The following is a 22,551-nucleotide window of genomic DNA, read 5'->3' as shown; positions in this document are numbered from 1 at the left end:
TGGTGCACACCTGCAGGCCACGCCCACCTCCGGAACACTAATAAAGCCGAACCCGCCGCGGCGTTAATGAGGACTCCGCTGACTCACAATGATCGATCTCCCATCTCTGTCTGTGACCTGGACCCTGGTGGTTCTGGTCCTAACTCTCCTGTTTACGTGAGTATTTAGGCTATTCACAGGTCAACGCAAGCATGTTTAAGTCTTACTCTGTGTTGTAGCTTTCAGATTATTATGTGTATTAGGCTGGCCAGATGCAAGGGCAGACAGACGCTGAAATTGTAAATATGTCCCGGTTTCAGGATCCCTGACCGTTTCTTTGACGCTGAATATCCGTTTGGTTTCGTTTGCAGAGAATGAACGCTGTTTCTCTGCCGCCGAAGCGTCAAAAGTTGGTGTTGCTGATAGTCATCGATGTAGAAAGTCTGCTAACTCAAAGCTGAACTGCAACACGCTATGCATCTTTGCGGAAAATAAACTGATTTATATAAACAGCGTTGAGTATTTTCTTTAAAAGATTTTCGATAGTGATGCACTAATAATAATTGATCGCCATTTCAGGAGGAGGACCGACTATTAAAGAAGATAACGAAAGCCAACCAAACTTTAAGTTGATCGTCTGTTTGTAGTCAGATTTACTACAGTCGTGTATTTCTTGGTTTGTGGTATTGTATGAAGTTGCTTCAAATGCAAAATACTTTTAATCTTAAAGGAAATCAGTGCGATAACAGAGGTGTGTGATTGCCATGACAACTGCACGTACTCCGTCGTAAGAGGAAAATCGCGAGTTGCTGTTTTCTGTTGTTGTTGTTGTTGTTGTTGTTATTATTATTATTATTATTATTATTATTATTTGCAATTATTGGTTTAAAATGTGAATTACATGTTAAAAACAACAATAAAAACATGCTTTATGGCCCAGTTTTAGGGTTTAAAAAATCTGGTCACCCTAATCTCAGTCTCTATTAAATGTATATTATAATTGTAAGTATTTGTGTGTAGTCTTATATTTGTGATGTTTGTCACACTGTAGTTATGGTGTTTGGCCGCATGGATTTTTTAAGAAACTGGGAATCCCAGGACCAAGGCCTTGGCCTTTCTTTGGTACACTTCTCTCATACACTAAAGTGAGTCATTAATTATATAAAGAGTATTCACTATTTTAATCTCTCTCTCTCTCTCTCTCTGATTAGTTGTCTGTGTGCAAATCTATTTTAGGGTTTGTGCAATTTCGATATGGAGTGTGCTAAGAAATATGGAAAAGTTTGGGGGTGAGTCTTAGTCATACATTTATTGTGTTTAAAAAATCAAACATCAAATTGGTAATAGTATACTATATATATATATATATATATATATATATATATATTCCAAATGTCATTCATGGAGTAAATTTACATTTATTACTTTGATATATGAATATAAATGGGTCATTCACAGAAATGTTTAAACACATTTAAACGCGGACCACATTAGGTTACTTTTTGGCTTTATGAATGCATATAAAGGACGGATTAATTTAACTTTTTGTGTGTGCAATTATTTCAAGGTTATTTTGGTGTTACCTTTAGCAATATTTATGAAATATTGTTTCTCCAATTTTTTTAGCAGATGTAGTCAGAGTTACAGAAAAAAATTATGAAATCTGTTTAATCTATTTTATCTATTTAACATGAAAGAAATGAACCGTACAGTAACACCGGTGACACAATTAATCACCAGAGACCTGATATGCTGACCTTGCTTATAGGTAACACCAGTGACAATTTTCATTCAAAATCCATTTTACAAAATGTCTGCTGCAAAGTATCAAATTATATGTTGTCAGTCATGGTATACTCACTAAATTAAGTAGTTTAATCTATTTGAATGATAGTTTTTCCCTAACAATAAATAGGTCATACCAGTGAAATTGTAAGAGCTATGTTATGTAATATTTTAGTTTGTCTGTTGAGTAAAATGTTTAAGCATCATTTAAATATTTCACAATATAGCATGCTTCGCGAACGTTAATAAAACATTTATTTAAATGGCTGCTGTCTCATATATTTAATAGAGTTATGATAGTCCATCATAACACAAAATCACATTGCTGACCTTTAACCTGTATGTAACCTGCATGTATTTTATTTGCTGGGCAATGTATTTACTTTCAAACAGTGCAGTTTATTAGTGGATCACAGCAGTTGGGTGGTGTTTGGCTGAATCAGTGTAAACTGATCAATATTGCTTTCATTGCTCAGGATCTATGATGGAAGGCTCCCAATATTAATGGTCACTGACCTGGAAATGATCAAAGCGATTATGGTGAAAGAATGTTATTCCAACTTCATTAACAGAAGGGTAAGCTCACCAAAACACAAACACAGTTTTGTGCAATAAAAAGTGTTATTATGGCAAATCAGAGACAGAGGCTGAAAATCCAGTAAAGATCATCGTTTTTGTATTTTGTACAGAAAAGAACTACAGGTCTCGCTGGCCCCTTTGCTGATGGCATAATTATGGTTCAAGATGAGAGATGGAAGAGAATGCGTAGTACACTCTCCCCGTATTTCACAAGTGGTCGACTGAAAGAGGTACGGTAAAGGCCTTTTAATATGAACCGCGCCATGCATTGGAGTCTAGTCCCAATATTGCTTCTTTGCAGAACAGCAAATTCAGTCAGTGGTTTAGAGGTTCAGGTGGAAATGAGTTAAAGCCCAATGCATTTCATTATATTCTTGTTGTGCGCTGACACGCGTAAACGAACGTTTGTCTGTAAATATGTTTCAGATATTTCCCATAGCTGTGACGCATGCGGATCGTTTCATTCAAAATCTGCAAAAGAGAGACCATGAGCAGGCAGTTAAAGTGAAAGAGTACGACAACTATCCTTAAACAATATGTATAGAACTTTAATAAAGCATTTATTGCATAACCTTCACTTAATATGTAGGATTGTTTCTGTCTACAAATAAAACACACCTGAAATTAATTTAATTTCTTAATAAAGACAATGTAATGATGTGTAAATGATCACTTACTGTATCTAATATATCTTTCTACTCTATTCTAGAGTTGTGGGTCCGTACAGTTTGGATGTGGTCACCAGCTCTTCTTTTAGCGTCGACATCGACTCCATAAATAACGCAGATGATCTTTTCGTTACCAACGTCAAGAAGTTTATTCAGTTTAATATGTTCAATCCTCTCTTTCTGCTTATACGTATGTTATTGTTTGTATACTTATACTGGAAAATGAACAAACTATGAAAAGAGAAACTAAAATCAAATTAATTTTTATTTTTGTATTTCAGTTTTGTTTCCGTCTATTGCAATTATTCTGAAGAAAATGGGAGTCACTCTTTTTTCAAAGTCGTCTATGGAGTTTTTCTACAGTGCCCTGAAAAAGATTAAGGATGAGCACAGCAAGGAATCAAAAGTATGTTTGTCACTATTTCACTTTTATTTTAATGTCACTCTCACGCAACGATTTTGACGCATCTGTGTTTTTAATCAGGGTCGGATAGACTTTCTCCAGCTCATGCTTCAGAATCAAATACCTGGTGATCATTTTGAAGACACAGAAGAGCAACCAGCAAAAGGTCTGAGAGACGGTATGGAATATATAGACTGAATTTATACATTAATTGCTGTTTTTGTGAACTTGATAGGACTAACAGACCACGAGATTCTGTCCCAGTCCCTCGTTTTCATTCTCGGAGGTTATGAGACGACAAGCACCACTCTCACTTACCTCCTCTATAATCTTGTAACTAATCCTGACTGCCTGGAAAAGCTGGTTGAGGAGATTGACACAAACTTCCCTCTTGATGTAAGCACACTGTCTTCTGTCTGTTCGCAGTTTTTGTGTAGAGAATCTAGGTTAAGGCGGTTTGGGATTTTAGGCTTCAGTTATTTTACTTAAATGCATAGTTCACCCAAAAATGAAAGTAAGACCTCAGTTCATCTTCGGAATATAAATGAAGATGTTTTTGACTTTCTGACCCTACATAGAAACGTATGCAAAATGTATTGTTGCTGCTTTGTAAAAAATTACAGCTGAGCTATTGATGTCACATGTGACTATTTTAACAATGTCCTTATACATGATTTGGTCTGGGAACAATTTTTTAGTATTGTTGTTTTTTTTTTTTTTTTTTTGTTAGACTCCCATCACGTACGATGCATTGATGAAAATGGATTATTTGGAAATGGCCATCAATGAATCAATGCGTCTCCTTCCCACTGCACCACGCTTAGAAAGATCCTCTAAGAAGACCGTGGAGCTCAATGGGGTGACCATACCAAAGGACACTCTGGTTGCAATTCCTACATATGTTTTGTGTCGTGATCCAGAGCTCTGGGAGTCTCCACATGAGTTCAGGCCAGAGAGGTGATGTCAATCATCTGACAGTCATGACATCTCTCTTTTTTTTGGCATCTATCTATTTTTTTTTCTCAACCACAATTTTTCTCACTTCAGTTTTTCTCACAAAAAACGATCATCTTACAGCATGTGATTTTATACCGTTTAAAGAACCACGTTCCAGATTTATGCTGGCTGTACTATTTTTTAGTTTATTTTTTTCTCAATGAATCAGCATTATAAGTGTAAGGAATCATGCTTCTATACTGTAGTACCTTACTAAATGAAACACGATTTTACACAGTTTTGTACACAGAAGTCATTGAAAGTAAATTTTATTTGTACAAAAAATGAATTTAGAACAGTTTGTTTAGACCATTTAATTGAATGTAAACTCAATGTGTTTCTGATGGGTCACTATAGGTTCAGCCCAGAGAGCAAGTCAGAGATAAAACAGAATGCTTTCATGCCATTTGGACTCGGGCCTCGAAATTGCATTGGAATGAGATTCGCCCTAATGATCATGAAGCTTCTTGTGGTGAAGCTGCTTCAGAACTTCAGTTTGGAAACATGTAAAGAGACACAGGTTTGTACACTGACTGTCATCAATTTGAATTGATATACGATATATATATATGTGTATATATATATATATATGTATATGTATATATATATATATGTATATGTATATATGTGAGGCAGACTGTGCATTTTGTCTTGAGTTAATTATTGTCTATATTTTTCCCTCAGATCCCTCTAGAGATGAATGCTGCTTTTCAGCCGAAGGTTCCCATCACACTGAAGTTTATACCAAGATCTAGGCAAAGATAAGGCAAAACAATAATGCAATGCAAAACAGATCTATTCATTACATAATTATGAATAATAAGATGGTAAATCATTTTAATCATGAAGAATGAAACGCATTATAATATTTACATAATGTACATGATGATGAGTCATTTTATGTACATTTAATTTTTAAGTGAGCCATTGTAAAGGTCACTGTATGATTTATGGTGCTCAGGATTGATGGACCTTGAACTCTTCCTGGTTCATTCACTTTCTGCCATTTGTTTGATGCTTACTGAAATGTAATATATATATATATATATATATATATATATATATATATATATATATATATATATATATATATATATATATATTAAAAGACACAATATTGTGCATGTTTAATTATATGCATGTCATATTAAATTAAAAACAATTAAATCATTTACTGTATATGTACATTGTACGGTAAAGCAGAGGTGACGTTCTTTTCTGTCATATTATCAGAATTATTTTAGTGCAGAAAATGTGGCCATGTGAGAAATACTTTGTGGAAAAAAAGTCATTTCGTTATCGATTGCACCAGAAAGCTCATAAAACTAAATCCAGTGTCCTGCATTTGTTGCCAATGAAGACTAAACAGGAAGAGATTGTTTTCATTCCACTTACAGCCTTAATTGGACTGCCATGCTCTGATAACCACCAGTATAGAACACATATTAGCATTGGCAGTTATTTCGCCAAAATGGGGCATACATTTAATCACACTAATCATAGGCCCATGTGTAATTGATTCATATTATATGATGTATTATATAATGTTTTTTTTCTCTGTACTTTTAACGTTTAAATTAAGACTAACTCACTATGTAAATGTATTGTGTTATGGTAATGAAATTTCATTAGGATTCTCCTGAAGTAGTATTGTTTGTTTACCCGCTTTATCAAATGAATGAATTACTATATTATTAAATAATAGTAGTCATATGAGTATGTATAATTAGACATGGTGTTTTAGTTACTGCTGCATTGAATATTTTCCGTTGACTTCAGCACTGAATGTGATGTAAGCAGCTGTAATTCCATCCTTCATTAAGGCATTTTCCTCATTTCATATTTAAAAATGTTCTTGTCTTTCTGTGGCATCTGAGAATTTGCACATGTAACTTAAGTTTAACCAAACCTAGTGCATTTTGAAGCCTTTAAGGTCAAGACCTTTGTTGCAAGACATGTTTTGGGAAATCAGGCAGCAATTTTTTTCCTTCCCACTTCCTGCTGACTCAACTCCCAACAGTCTAAATTTTTGATTTTGCCCTAGAAAGTCTTCATTATTTTTCATGATCTCTTTTTCTGAGATGGCAAGACAAACCTTTGCCTGATTTCGGTTTCAAATATAAAAGAAGCCCATGAAAATGATAACGACAGCAAAGACTATTAGGTTTTGGTAAAATAAGCCAGAAGGCCAGGCATGCCGAGTATTTGTAGTCCTTACTGACGGTAATATTCTGAAAATAATACAAAAGTTTATTACACCGCTCACTGGAGTTCTTACAGGTCACTTTATACCCTCATGCATTCCCCAGCTGTACACTTAGCCTCACATAAGGCACTAAGTAAAAGATTTTGTAAAGTTGATAAAATTGTAAAATTATCAAGAGAATAAACTTTAAATGTGCATTAAATGGTTGGACAATAACTGAATGCAGAACAGCGAGAAGGTGAAGAAATGAGATGAGATGCTGGCCTTGCTAGCGCTGTAATTACACAATGTACTTTCCCCTCTTGACTGCAGAAAAAAATTACATTATTATATATTAAAATGAATAACTATTTACTTAAATTATTCTGCCTTTTCAAAGGCAAGTAACAGAAAGCCGAATTCGCTGTGTGTGTGTCTGGGTGGCTTGGTGCGTGTTTTTCTCTCTCTCTCGGTTTTATTTTGTGGTTCGAAAACAATTGTGGATACACTAGTGAAGACAGACACCTTGTGTTGACAAGCGAAACTGCGCGTATCTTCAGCCTAATTTCAGCGCGTCCTTGTGAAACTCCAGCATCCGGGCACTCCGTCATCCGGGGTTTGCCTCTGCCTTGTTCTTTCTCTGTTTATAAACAGAAAGGGCGCAGAATGGTCGATGCGCCGTGACGTCACCCCTCAAACCACGTCACATTATTTTGACCTTCCAAAATGCTTTTCACACCGACCGAGAAACGCAAGCCGTCAAATTTCGCCTGTATTTAGTAACTGTCCGAGCGAGCACGCGTGCATTCGACGTCAAATGTGCCTCTTTTTCGTTGCCACATGTAACGCACGTGTCGTCCGGTTCCAGGAACTGCAACAATATTAACCTTTAATTTGCCAGAGAGCTTAGTGTACGCCCTGCGAAAGCGGTCGGGGGAAAATAAACACCTTAGATGAACTTCGCGAAAAAATCGAAACGGTGTCGCTCTGCTTGAGGCTAAGGGTTTTTAAAACTAATGAAAAGTAAACGAGGGTTTAAATCGCGCCCCGCTCCGGTCCGTTAATCCGTGACGTGTTTTCCACGCGCCATCTCCATGTTTTGACTACCACCACCAACAGCAACACGGTGAACCCTGCCAACACATAGCCGTTGCGCTTGCAATCCCCTCTGTGTTTTTCAACAAAATGGCTGATTTAGGGGATGATACCGGAGCGAGAGCCCTGCTGGCGCTCAAATCTGCGCCTTGTAGCCCGGTGGCTGTTTCTGTGCCGCCGGTGTACACGCTTTCCTCCTCGACTTCGCCCGGAATCACATCATCCATGTCCCTCTCCCCTCCGTCGCAGGCCCTCGCTCGCCTGGAAGGCAGGGACTTCGAGTTCGCCATGCGCCAGAGGACGGTCACCGTCGGGCGGAATTCGTCGCACGGCTCCGTGGATGTCAACATGGGCCACTCGAGCTTCATATCCAGGAGACATCTGCAGATCAACTTCGAGGAGCCGCATTTCTACCTACGCTGTCTCGGCAAGAACGGTGTGTTTGTCGATGGCGTTTTCCAGAGGAGAGGCGCACCTCCACTTCTCCTGCCGAGGGAGTAAGTTACTAAAATGAGATCTGTTTCCTTACATTAGCTCCCGTGGCCAGACTTGGAGAGCGAATGCGCTAGACATACAAGAGATTAAATTAACCTGCTTAATGCAGCGCCTGCATAATCCGACTAAACTGCATGCTAGGTAGAGAATACGAGAACTGTCAGAAACCGACTTCGGGGTGCTTGCAATTTATGGTGCAACGTAAAAATGCAACGGCTACAAACTTGTTTTGGCTCCGGATAATCTGACAGTGTGTGCATTGATCTGCTGTTGTGAGTGTAGTATGCTCTTAAAAATAAATGTCCTCGGTCCTGTGAAGAACCTTAAACATCCGTGGAAGCTTTTCGGTGCAAAAAAAGCTATTTTAGGTCAAAATGGTTCTTTTAGGAACTGTTCGCTGAAAGGTTCTTTGCAGAAACAAAACGGACCATCTCTGCACAAACACCCTTTTGGAGCCTTAATTTGTAAGAGTGTGGATGAGTCAAAGTAGTTCACACAAAATTACAGTTGGGGCATAATTTCCTCACCCTCATGTTATGACTTTTTTTTCCTTCTGTGTATTTCTACAACTTTGTTTTTCACAGGAAATGTTGACCGAGGCTGTCAGTTCGGTCTCGATCCTATTGTGTTCCATTGAAGAAATGCAAGTTTGGAATAACACGAGGGCATGTAAACAATAACACATTTTTCATTTTTGGCTCAAGTATCCCCGTAGGCCCCGGATCTGGATCTGTCAGTGGATCTGGATTTTCAATATTTTATTGTTTTATTGTAGTGTTTGTTTTGATGAGGTCGGTACTCAAGACGGGTTAAAATACAAACATGAAGAGTAAAAATTTCACATTACGACCACAGGAACTGTGTGCACAACGGAGCTTGGATCCGCCGCATGATTTTGTGGGCAGATGTGAGATACAGGCCGCATTTATGACACATATCAGTAGTAACCACTTTATGATCTTCTGCAGACAAAGAACAAAGGGGAAAACCTAATAATACTATAATGAAGCACTTCGAACAACTATCTTTGAGAAGTAATATTGCATCGTTTGTACACAGTCCTCGTGAAATCTTATTTCTATTTAGCTTTGTTTTAAACAATTATTACGTTTGACGGTATAAAGAGTTAAGTTCAAATCATTTCTGTGACTTTAGGATTTTGGCATTTATAGTTAACTATTTGTGTTTAAAACGTTTGAAATCTGATTTCACGTTTGAGTTTATTAAAACAAATTGTAAAAAAAAGTATTGAAGTGTTTAAATCTTGCATTTAAAATATACATTTGAATTTACTAAAACATGTTGCAGCATGTTTTAGTTGCTGTTTTGCTTTTACACTAAGTTCAGCAGTATTTATCTTGGTAGCAATCACCATTAGAAAACCAATCTGAGTAGCTGATGGTCCTTCTAAATGAGATGTTTTTGATACCACGAGTAAAGCAGTTTCATTATCAGTAATCAGTATGAAAGCAGTTCTCGTGCCATTGACAGTTTTAGTCTCAAACATAAACACTAATGATTGAGAAGTGGATAAACTAGTTAACTAGATCAGACAGAAGGTCTCTGCGTAGATGTGCTGAACAGCGATGTTGTGGCTAGAGTTCAGCTCTTGGTGATTTTTATTAAAATCGCTATTTGGCTTCCCCGTTCTTATCCGAGTTGCTTTTACCGTGACTCGGTGTGTGCCATCTGTCTTATCAATGCAGAATAGATCTGTGGAGCTTGTTGTCATGGAGGTCAGAGCGACTATTCCTGCAGACCGCTGTGAAAACACGGACAGACTGAACCCATAATGGGCGCATGCCAAGCCAGCCATTCAAAACAACTGCAGTGTGTATGCTGTAGCGTTAAATGTGGCTTCCTGGTGCAGCACTTGTGTAAATACGTCCAGTGGAGGCGGTGCACCAATTCATCATTCTCTCTGTCGACAGTTCAAAAACTGAGAGAAGGGGTGAAAGGGACAGTTCATTTTTACTCGAAAGTTCAGTTTGTTGGTCCCAAGCGGAACCATAGCCTATCGGTTACGTAATTAGAGTTTTCACTAAGATTTCTTTTGTCTTTTGTTCACCATCCATGTATTCTCTTTAATTGCGAAGTAAAGGTTTGATTATCAATCTAAAATGCCATACAAACCTTTTTAGTGGCTCAAGGACATGTATAGCAGTATGGAGATCATCTGTGAGCTTTGGGGCTGCTGTTAATGAAGTGTGCTGGGGAAATCTCTTCAGTTTGCTAACAGTCTCAAAACATTGTTATTAGTCTATGGTCAGAAATCAAGTACAGTTCAAAAATGCAGGGTCAGTAAGTGTTTGTTTTTTTTTCCCTCAAAGAAAATAATATTCATTCAGTAAATGTGCAGTGACAGATGTGGCTGGACATTTATAATACTACAAAAGATTAAATTTTTTTGAAAGAATCTTGAAAAAATACTTTGCAGCACAACTAATTTAAAATCAGTTGCATTTAGCAAATTAGAATGAAGAGTGATGGAGTGAAATTCAGCTTTGCATCACATGAATGACATTTTGAAACATGAAGTATTGTTGTGATCGATGTATAAGAAACTTTCAAAAACATGAAAAAAAATCTAACTGACCATCTAAACCACCACCCAACTTTTAAACAGTATGTCAAAAGTTAGTGTGTTTGTTGGTTTGCAAGTTTTAAAGGATGAAAAGCACTTTCTACGTATTAGCACTGGTCTCAAAAAAAAAAAATCTACTTTTATGTCTCATGTCTGTATTCTTCTCTACAGGTGCACATTTCGATTTCCCAGTACAGTGATAAAGATTCAGTTTACGGCGCTGTACCACAAGGATACACAGAAGGAGGAGGCTCCTGTATCCCCTGTGAGACCCCTTTACCCTCAGATCTCTCCGCTGAAAATCAGCATTCCTGAAAATGACTTCAGAAGTATGATGAGTCCCTTGCCTTCACCAACAGGAACTATTAGGTACGACTGTTTCATTAGAGTACCGCTTCATTTTGAAAGTTGATTGTGTTCTTATGTTGTTGCTGAAATGCAGACAAATTAAAAAAAAAAAAAAAAAAAAAGCTTGCAACACAGTAATGTATCGCCCCTACAAAACAGTAGAAATATATGCGCTATTGAACCGATGATCAATAATTGGACAACACAACAATAGGTTTTGCATATTGCCATTATTATGACTATTTAAAAAAAGTCAAATTTGAATACGTTTCTAAAGTACGATCCTGCAATTATGCCGAAGCGTCAGAATTTGCATGCAATGGGAGATGGTTGATTTTGATGGCTGTTTTAATTTATCAGGCTTCATTGTGTATGTAGTGGTGAGAAAAGTCTGCCCCTGGTGGCCTCTCTGCTCTTCTGCACCACGTGTGGCTCTCAAAGCGAGCATGCTGTGTGCACATACCATATATGGCATGTGCTGAGCTTGGAGCTCTCTGATTGGTCGGTCAGAAAGTGTTGTGGTTTGGTGTTTTGAGCCACAGATAGTTTCCTTTTTCCGAGGCCTCCAAACACCCCCCTCATCCCACTCCTTGGACTGCTCCTACACCCAACACAAACAGACACATGCTTTTTGTCCTTCCTGATTCCTCTTCCCTTACTGGGAGGAATATTTCCTTCTATTCAGCTCTACAAGCATTGGAGCTGCACTGTAGTATTTTTCTCTCGTAGGATACAGTCTGTGTGAAGTGATAGATTAGGGATATTTCCCAGATTGTCAGCCTGCTGCACAAACAGCAGATGTGCGTAAAGCTTTGAATTCCACTCACACGGAGCTGCTTGAACAACTGCCATGTACAGTACAAGCAGCAGTATCAGCCTCTCCTCTGCACATATTTGACTTCACTGGTTTCCTGCTGCATTAATTTTTATTATATATATTTTTACGTGAATTTCAGAATCATTTTGATGAGGTGATAGCACTTTACAATGAGCTTAGTTTATTATGCACTAACATTTGAACAACTTTTTAACAGTTTTTATTAGTGTTATAAAATAGTGCTGTTCACTGTTAAATGGTGTTTGTTTATAACACATTAAGTAGTCTTAATTTATATACATTTATATTATTCACTGTCTTCCAAAGGTTTGAGGTCCATAAAATAAAAGAAGGTTTTGTTAAGATGTATGTTATGCTCAGTAAGGCTGCATTTATTGATTTATTATTTATATACAGTAAAATTGTGAAATATTATTAGGCTACAGCTAAGAACTTTATTTGTTAGTATATTTTAAAATGCAGTGATGGCATCATTACTCCAATCTTCAGTGTCACATGTGCTGCTCAAGAAACATTTCTTAATATCGATGTTTAAGCAGTTCATAAGGACAGCATTTATTTTAAATATTTTGTAATCATGTAAATATTCTTACACCCACTACTTATCAGTTAAATACTAAATTTTGAATAAGTGTTAATGATTAAAATTTTACCAACCTCAGTCCTTTAAATGATAACTTACACTATAGAAATTAGCATAAATGTTTTTCATTCATTCTTAGTTCATATTTACATAATGTATTGGATAATGTCAATCATTTAAACCTTATTGTAAAAAAATGCTACCAATAAAACTAAATGTTGGGTTAAATAATTTTTTGATTCAGAAAAGATTTCTGTTAGTTAAGTGGGTTAATGATCAATAGGTTAAATAGTTGTCTTCTGTAAATCATTGCTTCACATGACCCTTTGGAATCACGTGGCTGTGTTTCAACAACCTTCACTGTTTATACTACAGTATGTTTTGAACTTGAGTAGCACTAAAAGTGGTGGCTTGTTATTGCTTTTAATATAAATGCATTGCATAATGTGTATTTGTTGAGCCAAAACATATTTCAAATAAGCTCATCACGTCAAACCCAGTAAACTGTGTCAGGCTTTTGGACAGTAAATATAAATATAACCCAAAATGCATATATATATATATATATATATATATATATATATGTGTGTATGTATGTATATATATATGTCCTAATTAAAAATAAAACAAAAAAATGAAAATTAGTGTTTATTTTTAACTAGGACATATATATTGCTTTTTTGAATAATTTTATTGATTTATTCCTATATTTAATTGGCATTGGCTTTTTTTTTTTTTTTTTTTTTTTTTTTGTATAGAGTTTTCGAGCTGTATTTTTTGCTTGTCCTCAAGTTGTTTTTTTAACACGGTCCAGCTGTTGTGAAAATGCTGCCTCAGGACTGGACTTCAACCCAAAGCACCCCGCCCGCTGTGCCCTCATGCACACAATTGCCTTCCCCCGGCCGGCCGCTGAGAGAGGCCTGCTTGTCTCTGCCCGCACAACACAATGGAGCCTGCAGCACAACAGCCTTATCTGAGCTCTCTGTTGTGCCCTGCTGTCAGAAAGCCAGCAGTAAAAAATAACACGGCGAGTGAAGGAATGGTGGGGTGTGTCTGTGTTATGGGAGACTTACCGAGCTGTTGACAATAAACGACAGCCTTAAAATAGCATTGCTCAGGATGTCTTTCTGCCACTATCAGTCTAAATAATAGAGTTATTATCATTACATTTCGGAAACCCTGTGGCTTTTGGCTCAGTAATTATTTTGTTTGTTTATCTGAATGGCTGGGTTTGTAGAGCACACGGCCACCTATTGGCACATTGTTTTTCATGTCAGGTGCATAACAGGAGTTATTATATGGGTTATGATGTTGTGGCTTGATTTCAGCGTGCGTGTGTGTAATCTGCTGTCAGTTTGTTACCACAGGCAGTCAATTCAACATGTCCCTCAGTATAAACAAACAGGAAACGTGTTCAAACCGACACACTTAACTTAGTAGGAAAGTAAGAAAGTTAAAGAAAGTTAAAAAGCAGACATTTTTTTGTAGCAGTGCTTTATGGATGATCATTTCACAGTTATATAATGTAATATTATAATTGGAGGGGTTTTTTAATTAAATAAATGTTACTTTGGTGAGCTCTAAAGATTTTAAGCCTTAACGTTTAATTGGAATATATTAATATATAGACATATTCCTTAATTTTCTGATGCAGTCTTCTTGTACTGTTATAGATGATGTTTTCACACCTTTATGCCCATATGTTCTCTACCCAGTGTTCCCAATTCCTGCCCAGCGAGTCCTCGGGGTGCAGGCTCCTCAGGATACCGCTACGGGCGCAACATCACCTCAGATCTCCAGCTGGCAGCAGAGTATGCAGCCAAAGCTGTGTCAGAACAGCGCACTGAAGCCACAGGAGGAGACAGTCCTAAGGTAAGAGCCTTTAGAAGCATAACGCGTTTCGCCATCAATATCAGTGCGTTCGTTCCCGAGACTCACTGTCCGCTATTCCTTTAGGATGAGTCCAAACCTCCATACTCGTACGCTCAGCTGATAGTCCAGGCCATCTCGTCTGCCCCTGACAGACAGCTAACACTAAGTGGCATCTACGCTCACATCACCAAGCATTACCCCTACTACAGGACGGCCGACAAAGGCTGGCAGGTAGGGTTATTTGCTAAATATTGTGGTTACTTTGCCTGTCATGTTTGTGCGCTAATTTGCGTTCTCTTAATCTCATTTCACTTCAGAACTCCATTAGACACAACCTATCTCTGAACCGCTACTTTATTAAAGTGCCACGCTCGCAGGAAGAGCCAGGAAAAGGTTCGTTCTGGCGTGTGGACCCCTCTTCAGAGTCCAAGTTGGTGGAGCAGGCCTTCAGAAAGCGCCGGCAGAGAGGAGTGTCCTGTTTCCGCACACCCTTTGGCCCGATGTCCTCAAGGTGAGACATCTCAGACCCCCACTAACCCTGCACTCACCCTCTGTCCCCTTATAACACTCACACTTTCTAATGTAATAGAAGCCTGCTTAGCCTATTCTGTTTCCCCTTTTATTCCCCTTCTGTCTGTTTCTTCACTGGGCAGAACGAAGTAAGTGTCGCCTCTTTGTATTTGATCCGTGTCATTTGTTTGTTAAGGAGCCATTTGATAAAGCAGCATCAGTCACAGCCACCCTTATGCTCTCTGCTTTTAACACTCTGTATACTCTTGCATTAAACTTGGGTCCAAAATTAACTGTTGTTTTTTTTTTTTTTATTCCAATCAAGCTAATTTGGATCGATTAAGGTGTTTACATGAAGGCTTTTTAGTCTAATTGAGCCATCAGTCCAAGTTAAAAACTGATTATTTGGTTGCATGTAAACATAGAGAGTCATGGCAGATTCCCAAATCAAATAAAATATTATAAATAATACATTTTACAAATAGTAAATGTTTTGTGTCATGAAAGTTTCAAGAGCTTTTTTAGGTGAGAATTGCTTGTACTTGTACTTGTGTAGTCTTCAAATATGCTGTTAGCTCATAATGTCTATTTAAAAATGTATTTACAAAGAAATGCATAACTGTACTAATCTACATTTTCCGAGACGTGAGCTCCAGGGCGTCAGCGAGCGTTCAGCTCATGAAGCATCCTTACCTCATCCAGATCTTCTGATGTCTCTATAGTGGTTAAATATGAGATATCATTTGCTTTGGGTAAATCTAAAGGGCAGTTTTTGGTTACTAAGCTTAGGCTCCCCTGTTAAACTGTCAAGAGATCTGAAGAGATCTTGAGATCTGTATCCATAGTGGAAAGTAGTAGTTCACACAAACAAAAAGTTTTTTGATGTAATGTTGAAGTTGAAGTTCTTTTTGAAAGTTGTCTCTGCACCTTTTTTTTTTACGCTGGAAAATGTTGCCGTACAATTTAGGCAGGTGAGGCAAAAAGTTATTTTTGGACCCTGCTTTGCGAGTAACATCTGAACATGTATGTGTAGCACAGCATGTGTTCACAGACATTTTTTATGTGGCGTATGACTGACACATTGTGTTGATTTCAGGAGTGCTCCAGCATCTCCCACCCACTCCGGCCTTCTCTCTCCTCACTCGAGCGGCCTCCAGACCCCTGAGTGTCTGTCACGGGAAGGATCACCAGTGTCTCATGAGCATGACTTTGGTTCTAAGCTTGCTTCTGTGCCAGAGTACCGATACTCCCAGAGTGCACCAGGTGAGCGTGTTTCCTTTCATAGCACTGCAGTACTGACTGACGGATTGCATAAAGTTGGACGTACTTGTATATCCAACTTTTATATAAAGAGCCACGTCATTTAGCAATGAAACATACAAAGAAAAAACAGGCAGTTAGGATTTGTGACACAGTGCGTGTATGTATTTATGTATGTATTTGTGTATATACACACACACACACACACACACACACACACACAGAATATACACACTGCTTATAACACACTGCTACTCATATGATACTGCGTTTTCACAACAGTTCAACAGCAAGATGTGTGTAAATACATAAGTGTACGTAAATGTACTGTATGTTTTATTTTTTATATATATATATATATATCTCCAACTTCTGTAAAGGTGCTTTGCCTTGATTTGTATGGTGAAAACCGCTATACAAATAAAAGTGAATTGAATTTTAAATAGTGGTGTTTGATCAATATTAATATTTTGCAATGATATAAACAGTTACAGAGCTGAGATTTTTTGTGTACTGTGTATTTCTTTACATGAATATACTATATTTATACATATCCCATATTAATTTATAATACTTCAGCAGCTGACAGTTAAGCAGATGATAGAGATAGCGTATGCTGCTTAACATGAATGTACTGTTAGTATCCGTTTACGATTTCTAATACTTTATAGTAGTTGTGTAATCTTATGTGAATTATTAACTGATAATAAAAACAACACAAAACAGTTATTATATACAGGTGATTTTTGTTTGCTTGTTGAATTTGAATCATGTATTCATGTTATTTTATGCTGTAATTTTATGCCTTTATGCCTCTTTTGTTTTGGTTTTATTTGTAATGGTGTGTGTGTGTGTGTGTGTGTGTGTGTGTGTGTGTGTGTGTAAGATAACTTGGTGTAGCTAACTACTTTTCTATCTGTGCAATCTTGGCAAGCTACTAATTCACATTCACTTCTCAAGCCCTGAATATATTTTCTCAGACTCTCTATGATTCCTCTCGTCTCTCAGGCTCTCCAGTGAGCGCTCAGCCTGTAATCATGGCCGTGCCACCTCAGTCCTCAGCCGCGATACCCAAGCCTGTGGCTTACATGCCGGCCTCCATCATTAGCTCCTCCCAGGCCTCTGGTCAGGCCATCCATGTGGTGCAGCAGGCGCCAGCTGTCACCATGGTTCGTGTAGTGACCACCTCGACCAGCTCCCCCAATGGCTATATCCTGGCTAACACCACCTCATCAGGCTCTGGAGAGGGACCCGGAGATCAAAGAGGTACAAGAACACATTTCTTCTTTCTTTCTTTATTGCAAAAATAAATTAGCAAAATCTTACATGGATACCCAATCTTTAAAATGTGCACTCTCTGTGAACAGTCTTTCCGTCTGTGGTCTGTGTAGGTGCAGTGGAGGAGATGCCTGTGGTTGGCAGTAGAGTTATTCAGGCTGTAGGGAGTCACATAAGCTCGTCCAATAGGGGGCAGCAGAGCTACACTGTTGTCCAGCAGAGTGCCATGCACCAGCTTCCTGTGCAGACCATTAGTCAGAATGGCAAACATGCTCTTCCTGTCGCCAGTGTACCAGCCAGTGCTTATGGTATGTGTGCATTGTTCTGAAGCTTGTGAATTTGAAATTTAAAGTACATGGTCATTTACAGTCACACTGTATTTTATGGTCTAATTCTCACTATTAACAAACTCTTAAATATGACTTTTGCCTCACTAAACCTCTAATGTGCTGCTTGATAATAGATAGTAAGTTAGGTGTTAAGTTTAGGTTTTGGGTAGGATTAGGGATGCAGAATATGGATATCCTGAATATGTACCAATAAACAACCAATTTGTAAATATTAGCTATTTTTGTTTCTTTCATTTAATTAAGGAAATAACTCAAATTACTATAAATGTTAGTACAATTAAAAAAAAAATTATATATACATTACATTATTAATTTTTTTTTAAGGAAAAGATTAGTTAGGTCGGGTTGTAAAAGGTCATGTGGTGCCACTTCCCCAAAACTTACTGATATTTTTTTAACTTTTCTGACTTATTCTTTTTATAAACACTTTCCTGCTAACTGTACCATTTTCGATGTAAAAACAATTATAAATATTAAAGGATGACATTTGAAATATAAAATGATCAAATGTAATTTAAAAACAATTGATAAATGATTATATTAATATTAATATTACTATTAACTTGGTTGTCATTTTTTTCCTTTTTTAATTCAATTAGTTTTTCAAAATTTTAAATGCAAAACCAACATGAATACAAAGAGCACAGTGTAGTTATAAACTAGACCTATTTAATTTTTCCAGTTAGTGCTCACTGACCTGTAACAAATTTCTTTGTGTTGTCATCTCTTCGCCCTCAGCTTTTACCAATCCTCTTCAGATCTTGGCTGCGCAGGCTTCGACATCCCCCCCTGTGCTGGTCAACAGGCCCTTCAGCATGGAAACCGACGAGTCCAGCATCGACGAGCCCGAACCCAAGCGGCCCAAAAAGGAGGAGGACAGTGTCGCTCCGGTCCCTCAGCCTGTAATAGTTGCAATGAATCAAGAGGCCAGCGAATGAACGAGTGAGTGAGCGAGTGAGCCGACGACCGATCTCTAAAGCACATCTCGCAATATCATTAAACAATATTGAGGGAAACGTGTTTGGTTTTCTTTAAAGAGTTTTGTAAACGCCCGGCGCGGGTGACTGATGGAATGTCTTTGTAAGAAGAGGTTGTTGTTTCGTGGGGGGAAATTCATTGGCAGCATTACGATTCAATGCTCACACAGTTTTAATTTTGTAGGGGTTTTTAATCTTGTAGGAATATTTTAAAGAAGTATGAAGAGAGGTACATGTGCTTAAAGACGCCAGCTAGGCACGTGCGCCCAGGTAGTTCCTCGCAAGGTACAGCTGATGAGAGACTTCTTCTTTTCGGGATGGGGTGGGACCAATACCTATGCAGCTATTACGGTCTGAGACCAAGAGTGTCTCTGAATTGAAGCAGTATATAAAAAGGGTCACAGGAAGCTGTGCGTCACTGCAGTCGCCTGTGCGGCCTTTGTGAGGATTTATTTAAAACGAAAAAAAGGCTATCTTTGATGAAACAAGATTGTTACAACTCAAAGCAGAAATGAATAGATATAATAGTGGCCTTTTCTAGCTGGAGTCCTTTAACCTACATTATTATAGTGTACAATATATTTTTCTGTGGAGGATTCTTACTTTGCTTGCTTACTACAAGGAGAAATGTCTAGAAAAATGCTAATTTCTTAATTGGTCTATGTTTAGCGCAAACGATTAAAAAGAACTCGATGAATGTAAGTACCGTTTGTTTGTTTGTTATGACTCATGGCACCCACTTTTGACCTAAACAACATATTAAACCATTAGAATGTGTTTGTAGATACATTTTTGACGTTTCATGTTTTTAAAAAAAAAAAAAAACCCTGTAAGTTCACCGTATTTAAAGTAGCTTGGTTGTATCTGTCCGTCACCTTTAAGAAAAAGCACTTGGCCAAAATTCTGCTCCCTAAATACCTTAAGCAACATAATCCCAATTGCATCAGCGGATGAATGCAAGCGCACGATACATTGCTGATGTATCTGATGTCAACCAAATGCTTTTCCAGACCTAGGAATGTAACTGTTCATAACATTGATTGTTGCAGGGGCTGTTTCTTCACTGACCGTCTGTGATCACTTGTGGCACAGAAGCCACTAAATGAATGTTCAGTATTTTTTTCTGAGAGTTCAAGAAACTTATTTTTTAGTAATATACACAAAGTCAGCCTTTAATGAGTCTGTCTAGTTTTACTAAGAGAAGAGTAAATATATATATATTGTTAGAATGTGTTTTCAAGACAATCACTAACAGGATTCAGTAACCGCTTTGTATGTTGCAAATTATACACGCCACAGATGTGGAGTAAAGTAGCTTTACGTCAGCTTCTTTGTATGCTAGTGGAGTTGTACAGTGACAGCCGTACAGTGTTGATTTTGTCATAGAAATGGAAACTTCAACAGACCAAATACATATCCTCAACATTAGTGCCTTAGCGCTACACTTCTTTAAGGACTAAATAAAACTAAAAATCGTTGTGATGTACTACTTTAAAGACGACAAACTTCATCAAACTTAGTCGCTAAAAAAATTATTTGCAGGTTTGAATGGACACAGATTGTAAGAAAAAAAAAATGTCTAGAGATGATGAATCAAGTTGTGACTGGGAATGACTGAGCAATATGATAACAGAAGACGGAGATTAAATTTAGCTGCTTTTTTACTTTTTGAAACTTCTTACAGCTCAGTCGACTAATGCATAAATCAAGAGGAATCTGTCGGTAAACAGAAAAGCCTTTTGGTGGATTTAAAGGAAATGGTTCTAACAAAAAATGAAAAGTTGCTGACTGATGTACAAGAGTTTCTTTATCTAAACAGATTTGGAGAAATGTTCTGGAGAGAAAGGACGCTGTCAGAAGGACAAACATCTGATTAAACATCACAATAATTCACAGGCGGCCCACACGACTCTTGTCTTGTCAAGCAAAAAGCAGTGTTTGTAAGAAACAAACTTCAGACTGGCTGTCTGTTATATAGTCCAATATGTGATTATATTGCTTACTCCAGAGAAAGTGGGCGAGTGATGTAATGTTAAATTCCTCCAAATCTGTTCCAATGAAGAAAGAAACCTCGGATTGCCTGAGGGTGAGTGCATGTTTAGCACATTTTCATTTTTGTCCCTTAAAAGCTTTGAAGGAACAATTGGATTGAAACGTTGCAGATATCACTGCAAAAACAAGACTTTGTATCATGTACTCACATGGGCTTTAATAAACACAACAAATGAACCACTGATCCATCTGAAGTATAATTATTTTAAAAGAATTATTTTTTTTTTTTTTTGCTTGACTAATGAAAGAAATCCATATGTAGATGTTTTTTTGGTTTTTTTAGATTGTTATGGAATAACCAATAGAACGGTGAAAAAAACATCATTGTTAACGTGCTTATCGTACAGAATTAGCGGTCACTGCCTAAATATTTTTTCATCAATGTTTTCACAATTTGTCACAGTGTCTGTACGCATATATAACCATGGAGTATTTTTATCACAGATTCAACTTTTTTTTTTTTAATGTGTATATATAATTTCCTTTTGTGCTTCGTGTTGTGCATATTAGCATATGCAAGTGTTTATACACTAAACGTTTCTAATTTAAACTGATTGTTGGTGTTTCTTTCTCTTTTGACTCTAGTTTGCATTGTACACAAAACACACCCCAAATCAGTCTGCTTTGTGAGATCACGCCATGCACATGTAAATGTCTGCAGATTTGTCTGTTTTTTTAATGTGTGTTCAACTACACAAAGTGTATGAGGGCTTCTGTCCATGCAATTTATGCAATGGTGTATCTGGAATAAATAAAAATACTTCACTGGCTAATCTTTTAAATGAATCTGTGATCATGGCATCTTCTGTTTTGATTCCACATGGATGAAGGTTTAAGCATTGCTTTGTCTGCCCCTCCACCATCATTTCGTTTCTTTTATCATTCATGTAATTTATTTTTAAATATTTAAATCTTACCGTCTTTATTGTATGCAGGGTACCGAGCTTGATATAGTTTCTCAATTTATCACAATTTGCTTTTAAAGTTGTATTGCATTAACTCTCTTTCTAACCCTGTGCACACAAAAAAAACTGCAAGTCTGTCCTGGCAGAACTCTTCTGAAACAAACTGTTAACTATTAAAAAGTTGCAGCCTGCTTGAACATACAATGAAGATCTCAGACACTGGTTTATTTAATTTTACCAAATCCGTGGAGTCTTTATTAAGTTAATTAAATTAATTGAATTAAATGACATTAATGGCACATAAAGCACAGTTTGTTTACATATAACTCTGAAATCTGTTTAACTGTTGAAGAGTATTATGCATTTAGACTGAAAAGCCTTTCTCTACTATAGAATAATTTTTATTGTAGTTAGTCCTTCAGTAGTTTTGTTAGATGTTAGAAATTTTGTGTTCAATATATTTCCATATTTTGTTGCAGAGAAGGCAGGGATATATATATAATTGGGGTTTTGCACATTATTATTGGGAAATTGAAGTACATTTATATTGATTCTATTTTTTTAATAATTAAAATACTTTTTTGCCTTAAAGTTTACTTTGAAGTGATTTACTGGTTGATTATTGCTTGTGGATATTATTTGTTATGTAAGGTGAATTTGGATTAATGTCGGTTTCTTAAGAACATCTTTCTCGAGGGGACCAAACCCCTTCATTAATATTCTACTCATGGATACGAAATTCTGCTCATATTCTGTGACTATTTTATTGAATACAATATGCCTGTTTGTTGTCTGAAGATGTTCGACAC

At 37.2% G+C, this 22,551-nt stretch overlaps 2 protein-coding genes across 7 annotated transcripts; both read left to right on the top strand.

Annotated features, from left to right (window-relative positions):
• Positions 1-3: 3 nt before the first annotated feature.
• Positions 4-5,459, top strand: LOC122333197 (cytochrome P450 3A40-like). 2 transcript variants are annotated; one of them, XM_043230713.1, is made up of 13 exons: positions 4-156; positions 1,031-1,124; positions 1,216-1,268; positions 2,241-2,340; positions 2,454-2,573; positions 2,770-2,855; positions 3,053-3,201; positions 3,293-3,417; positions 3,496-3,580; positions 3,650-3,810; positions 4,145-4,371; positions 4,768-4,930; positions 5,095-5,459. In XM_043230713.1, the coding sequence occupies exons 1-13, from the start codon at positions 89-91 to the stop codon at positions 5,173-5,175; spliced, it is 1,512 nt and encodes a 503-aa protein (XP_043086648.1). In that variant the 5' UTR covers positions 4-88; the 3' UTR covers positions 5,176-5,459. The 2 variants fall into 2 exon arrangements, with proteins under 2 accessions (XP_043086648.1, XP_043086655.1); XM_043230720.1 differs by having other exon boundaries at positions 87-156; positions 1,031-1,101; positions 1,191-1,268; positions 5,095-5,458.
• Positions 5,460-7,272: 1,813 nt separating this feature from the next.
• On the top strand, positions 7,273-21,623 carry foxk1 (forkhead box K1). Of its 5 annotated transcripts, none has more exons than XM_043230651.1 (10): positions 7,279-8,187; positions 10,941-11,138; positions 14,254-14,410; positions 14,495-14,641; positions 14,728-14,921; positions 15,064-15,069; positions 16,017-16,183; positions 17,189-17,446; positions 17,548-17,766; positions 18,547-21,623. In XM_043230651.1, the coding sequence occupies exons 1-10, from the start codon at positions 7,781-7,783 to the stop codon at positions 18,744-18,746; spliced, it is 1,953 nt and encodes a 650-aa protein (XP_043086586.1). In that variant the 5' UTR covers positions 7,279-7,780; the 3' UTR covers positions 18,747-21,623. The 5 variants fall into 5 exon arrangements, with proteins under 5 accessions (XP_043086608.1, XP_043086586.1, XP_043086596.1 ...); XM_043230661.1 differs by having other exon boundaries at positions 7,282-8,187; positions 17,572-17,766; XM_043230673.1 differs by lacking the exon at positions 17,548-17,766 and having other exon boundaries at positions 7,273-8,187.
• Positions 21,624-22,551: the final 928 nt, after the last annotated feature.

Source organism: Puntigrus tetrazona, chromosome 3 (assembly GCF_018831695.1).
Source record: "Puntigrus tetrazona isolate hp1 chromosome 3, ASM1883169v1, whole genome shotgun sequence".
In the NCBI taxonomy this organism is placed as follows: Eukaryota; Metazoa; Chordata; class Actinopteri; order Cypriniformes; family Cyprinidae; genus Puntigrus; species Puntigrus tetrazona.
The sequence above is the reverse complement of the archived record's forward strand: the minus strand, read 5'-3'. Positions and strand labels throughout refer to the sequence as shown.

Excerpts from the sequence above, each read along its gene's own strand:
- LOC122333197 (XM_043230713.1), top strand. The coding sequence starts at position 89 with ATGATCGATCTCCCATCTCTGTCTGTGACCTGGACCCTGGTGGTTCTG. Across the intron at positions 3,202-3,292 it reads TCCTCTCTTTCTGCTTATAC|TTTTGTTTCCGTCTATTGCA; the intron begins GTATGTTATTGT and ends TTTGTATTTCAG. Across the intron at positions 3,581-3,649 it reads AGAAGAGCAACCAGCAAAAG|GACTAACAGACCACGAGATT; the intron begins GTCTGAGAGACG and ends TGAACTTGATAG.
- foxk1 (XM_043230651.1), top strand. The coding sequence starts at position 7,781 with ATGGCTGATTTAGGGGATGATACCGGAGCGAGAGCCCTGCTGGCGCTC. Across the intron at positions 14,642-14,727 it reads CGGCCGACAAAGGCTGGCAG|AACTCCATTAGACACAACCT; the intron begins GTAGGGTTATTT and ends ATTTCACTTCAG. Across the intron at positions 17,767-18,546 it reads TGTACCAGCCAGTGCTTATG|CTTTTACCAATCCTCTTCAG; the intron begins GTATGTGTGCAT and ends CTTCGCCCTCAG.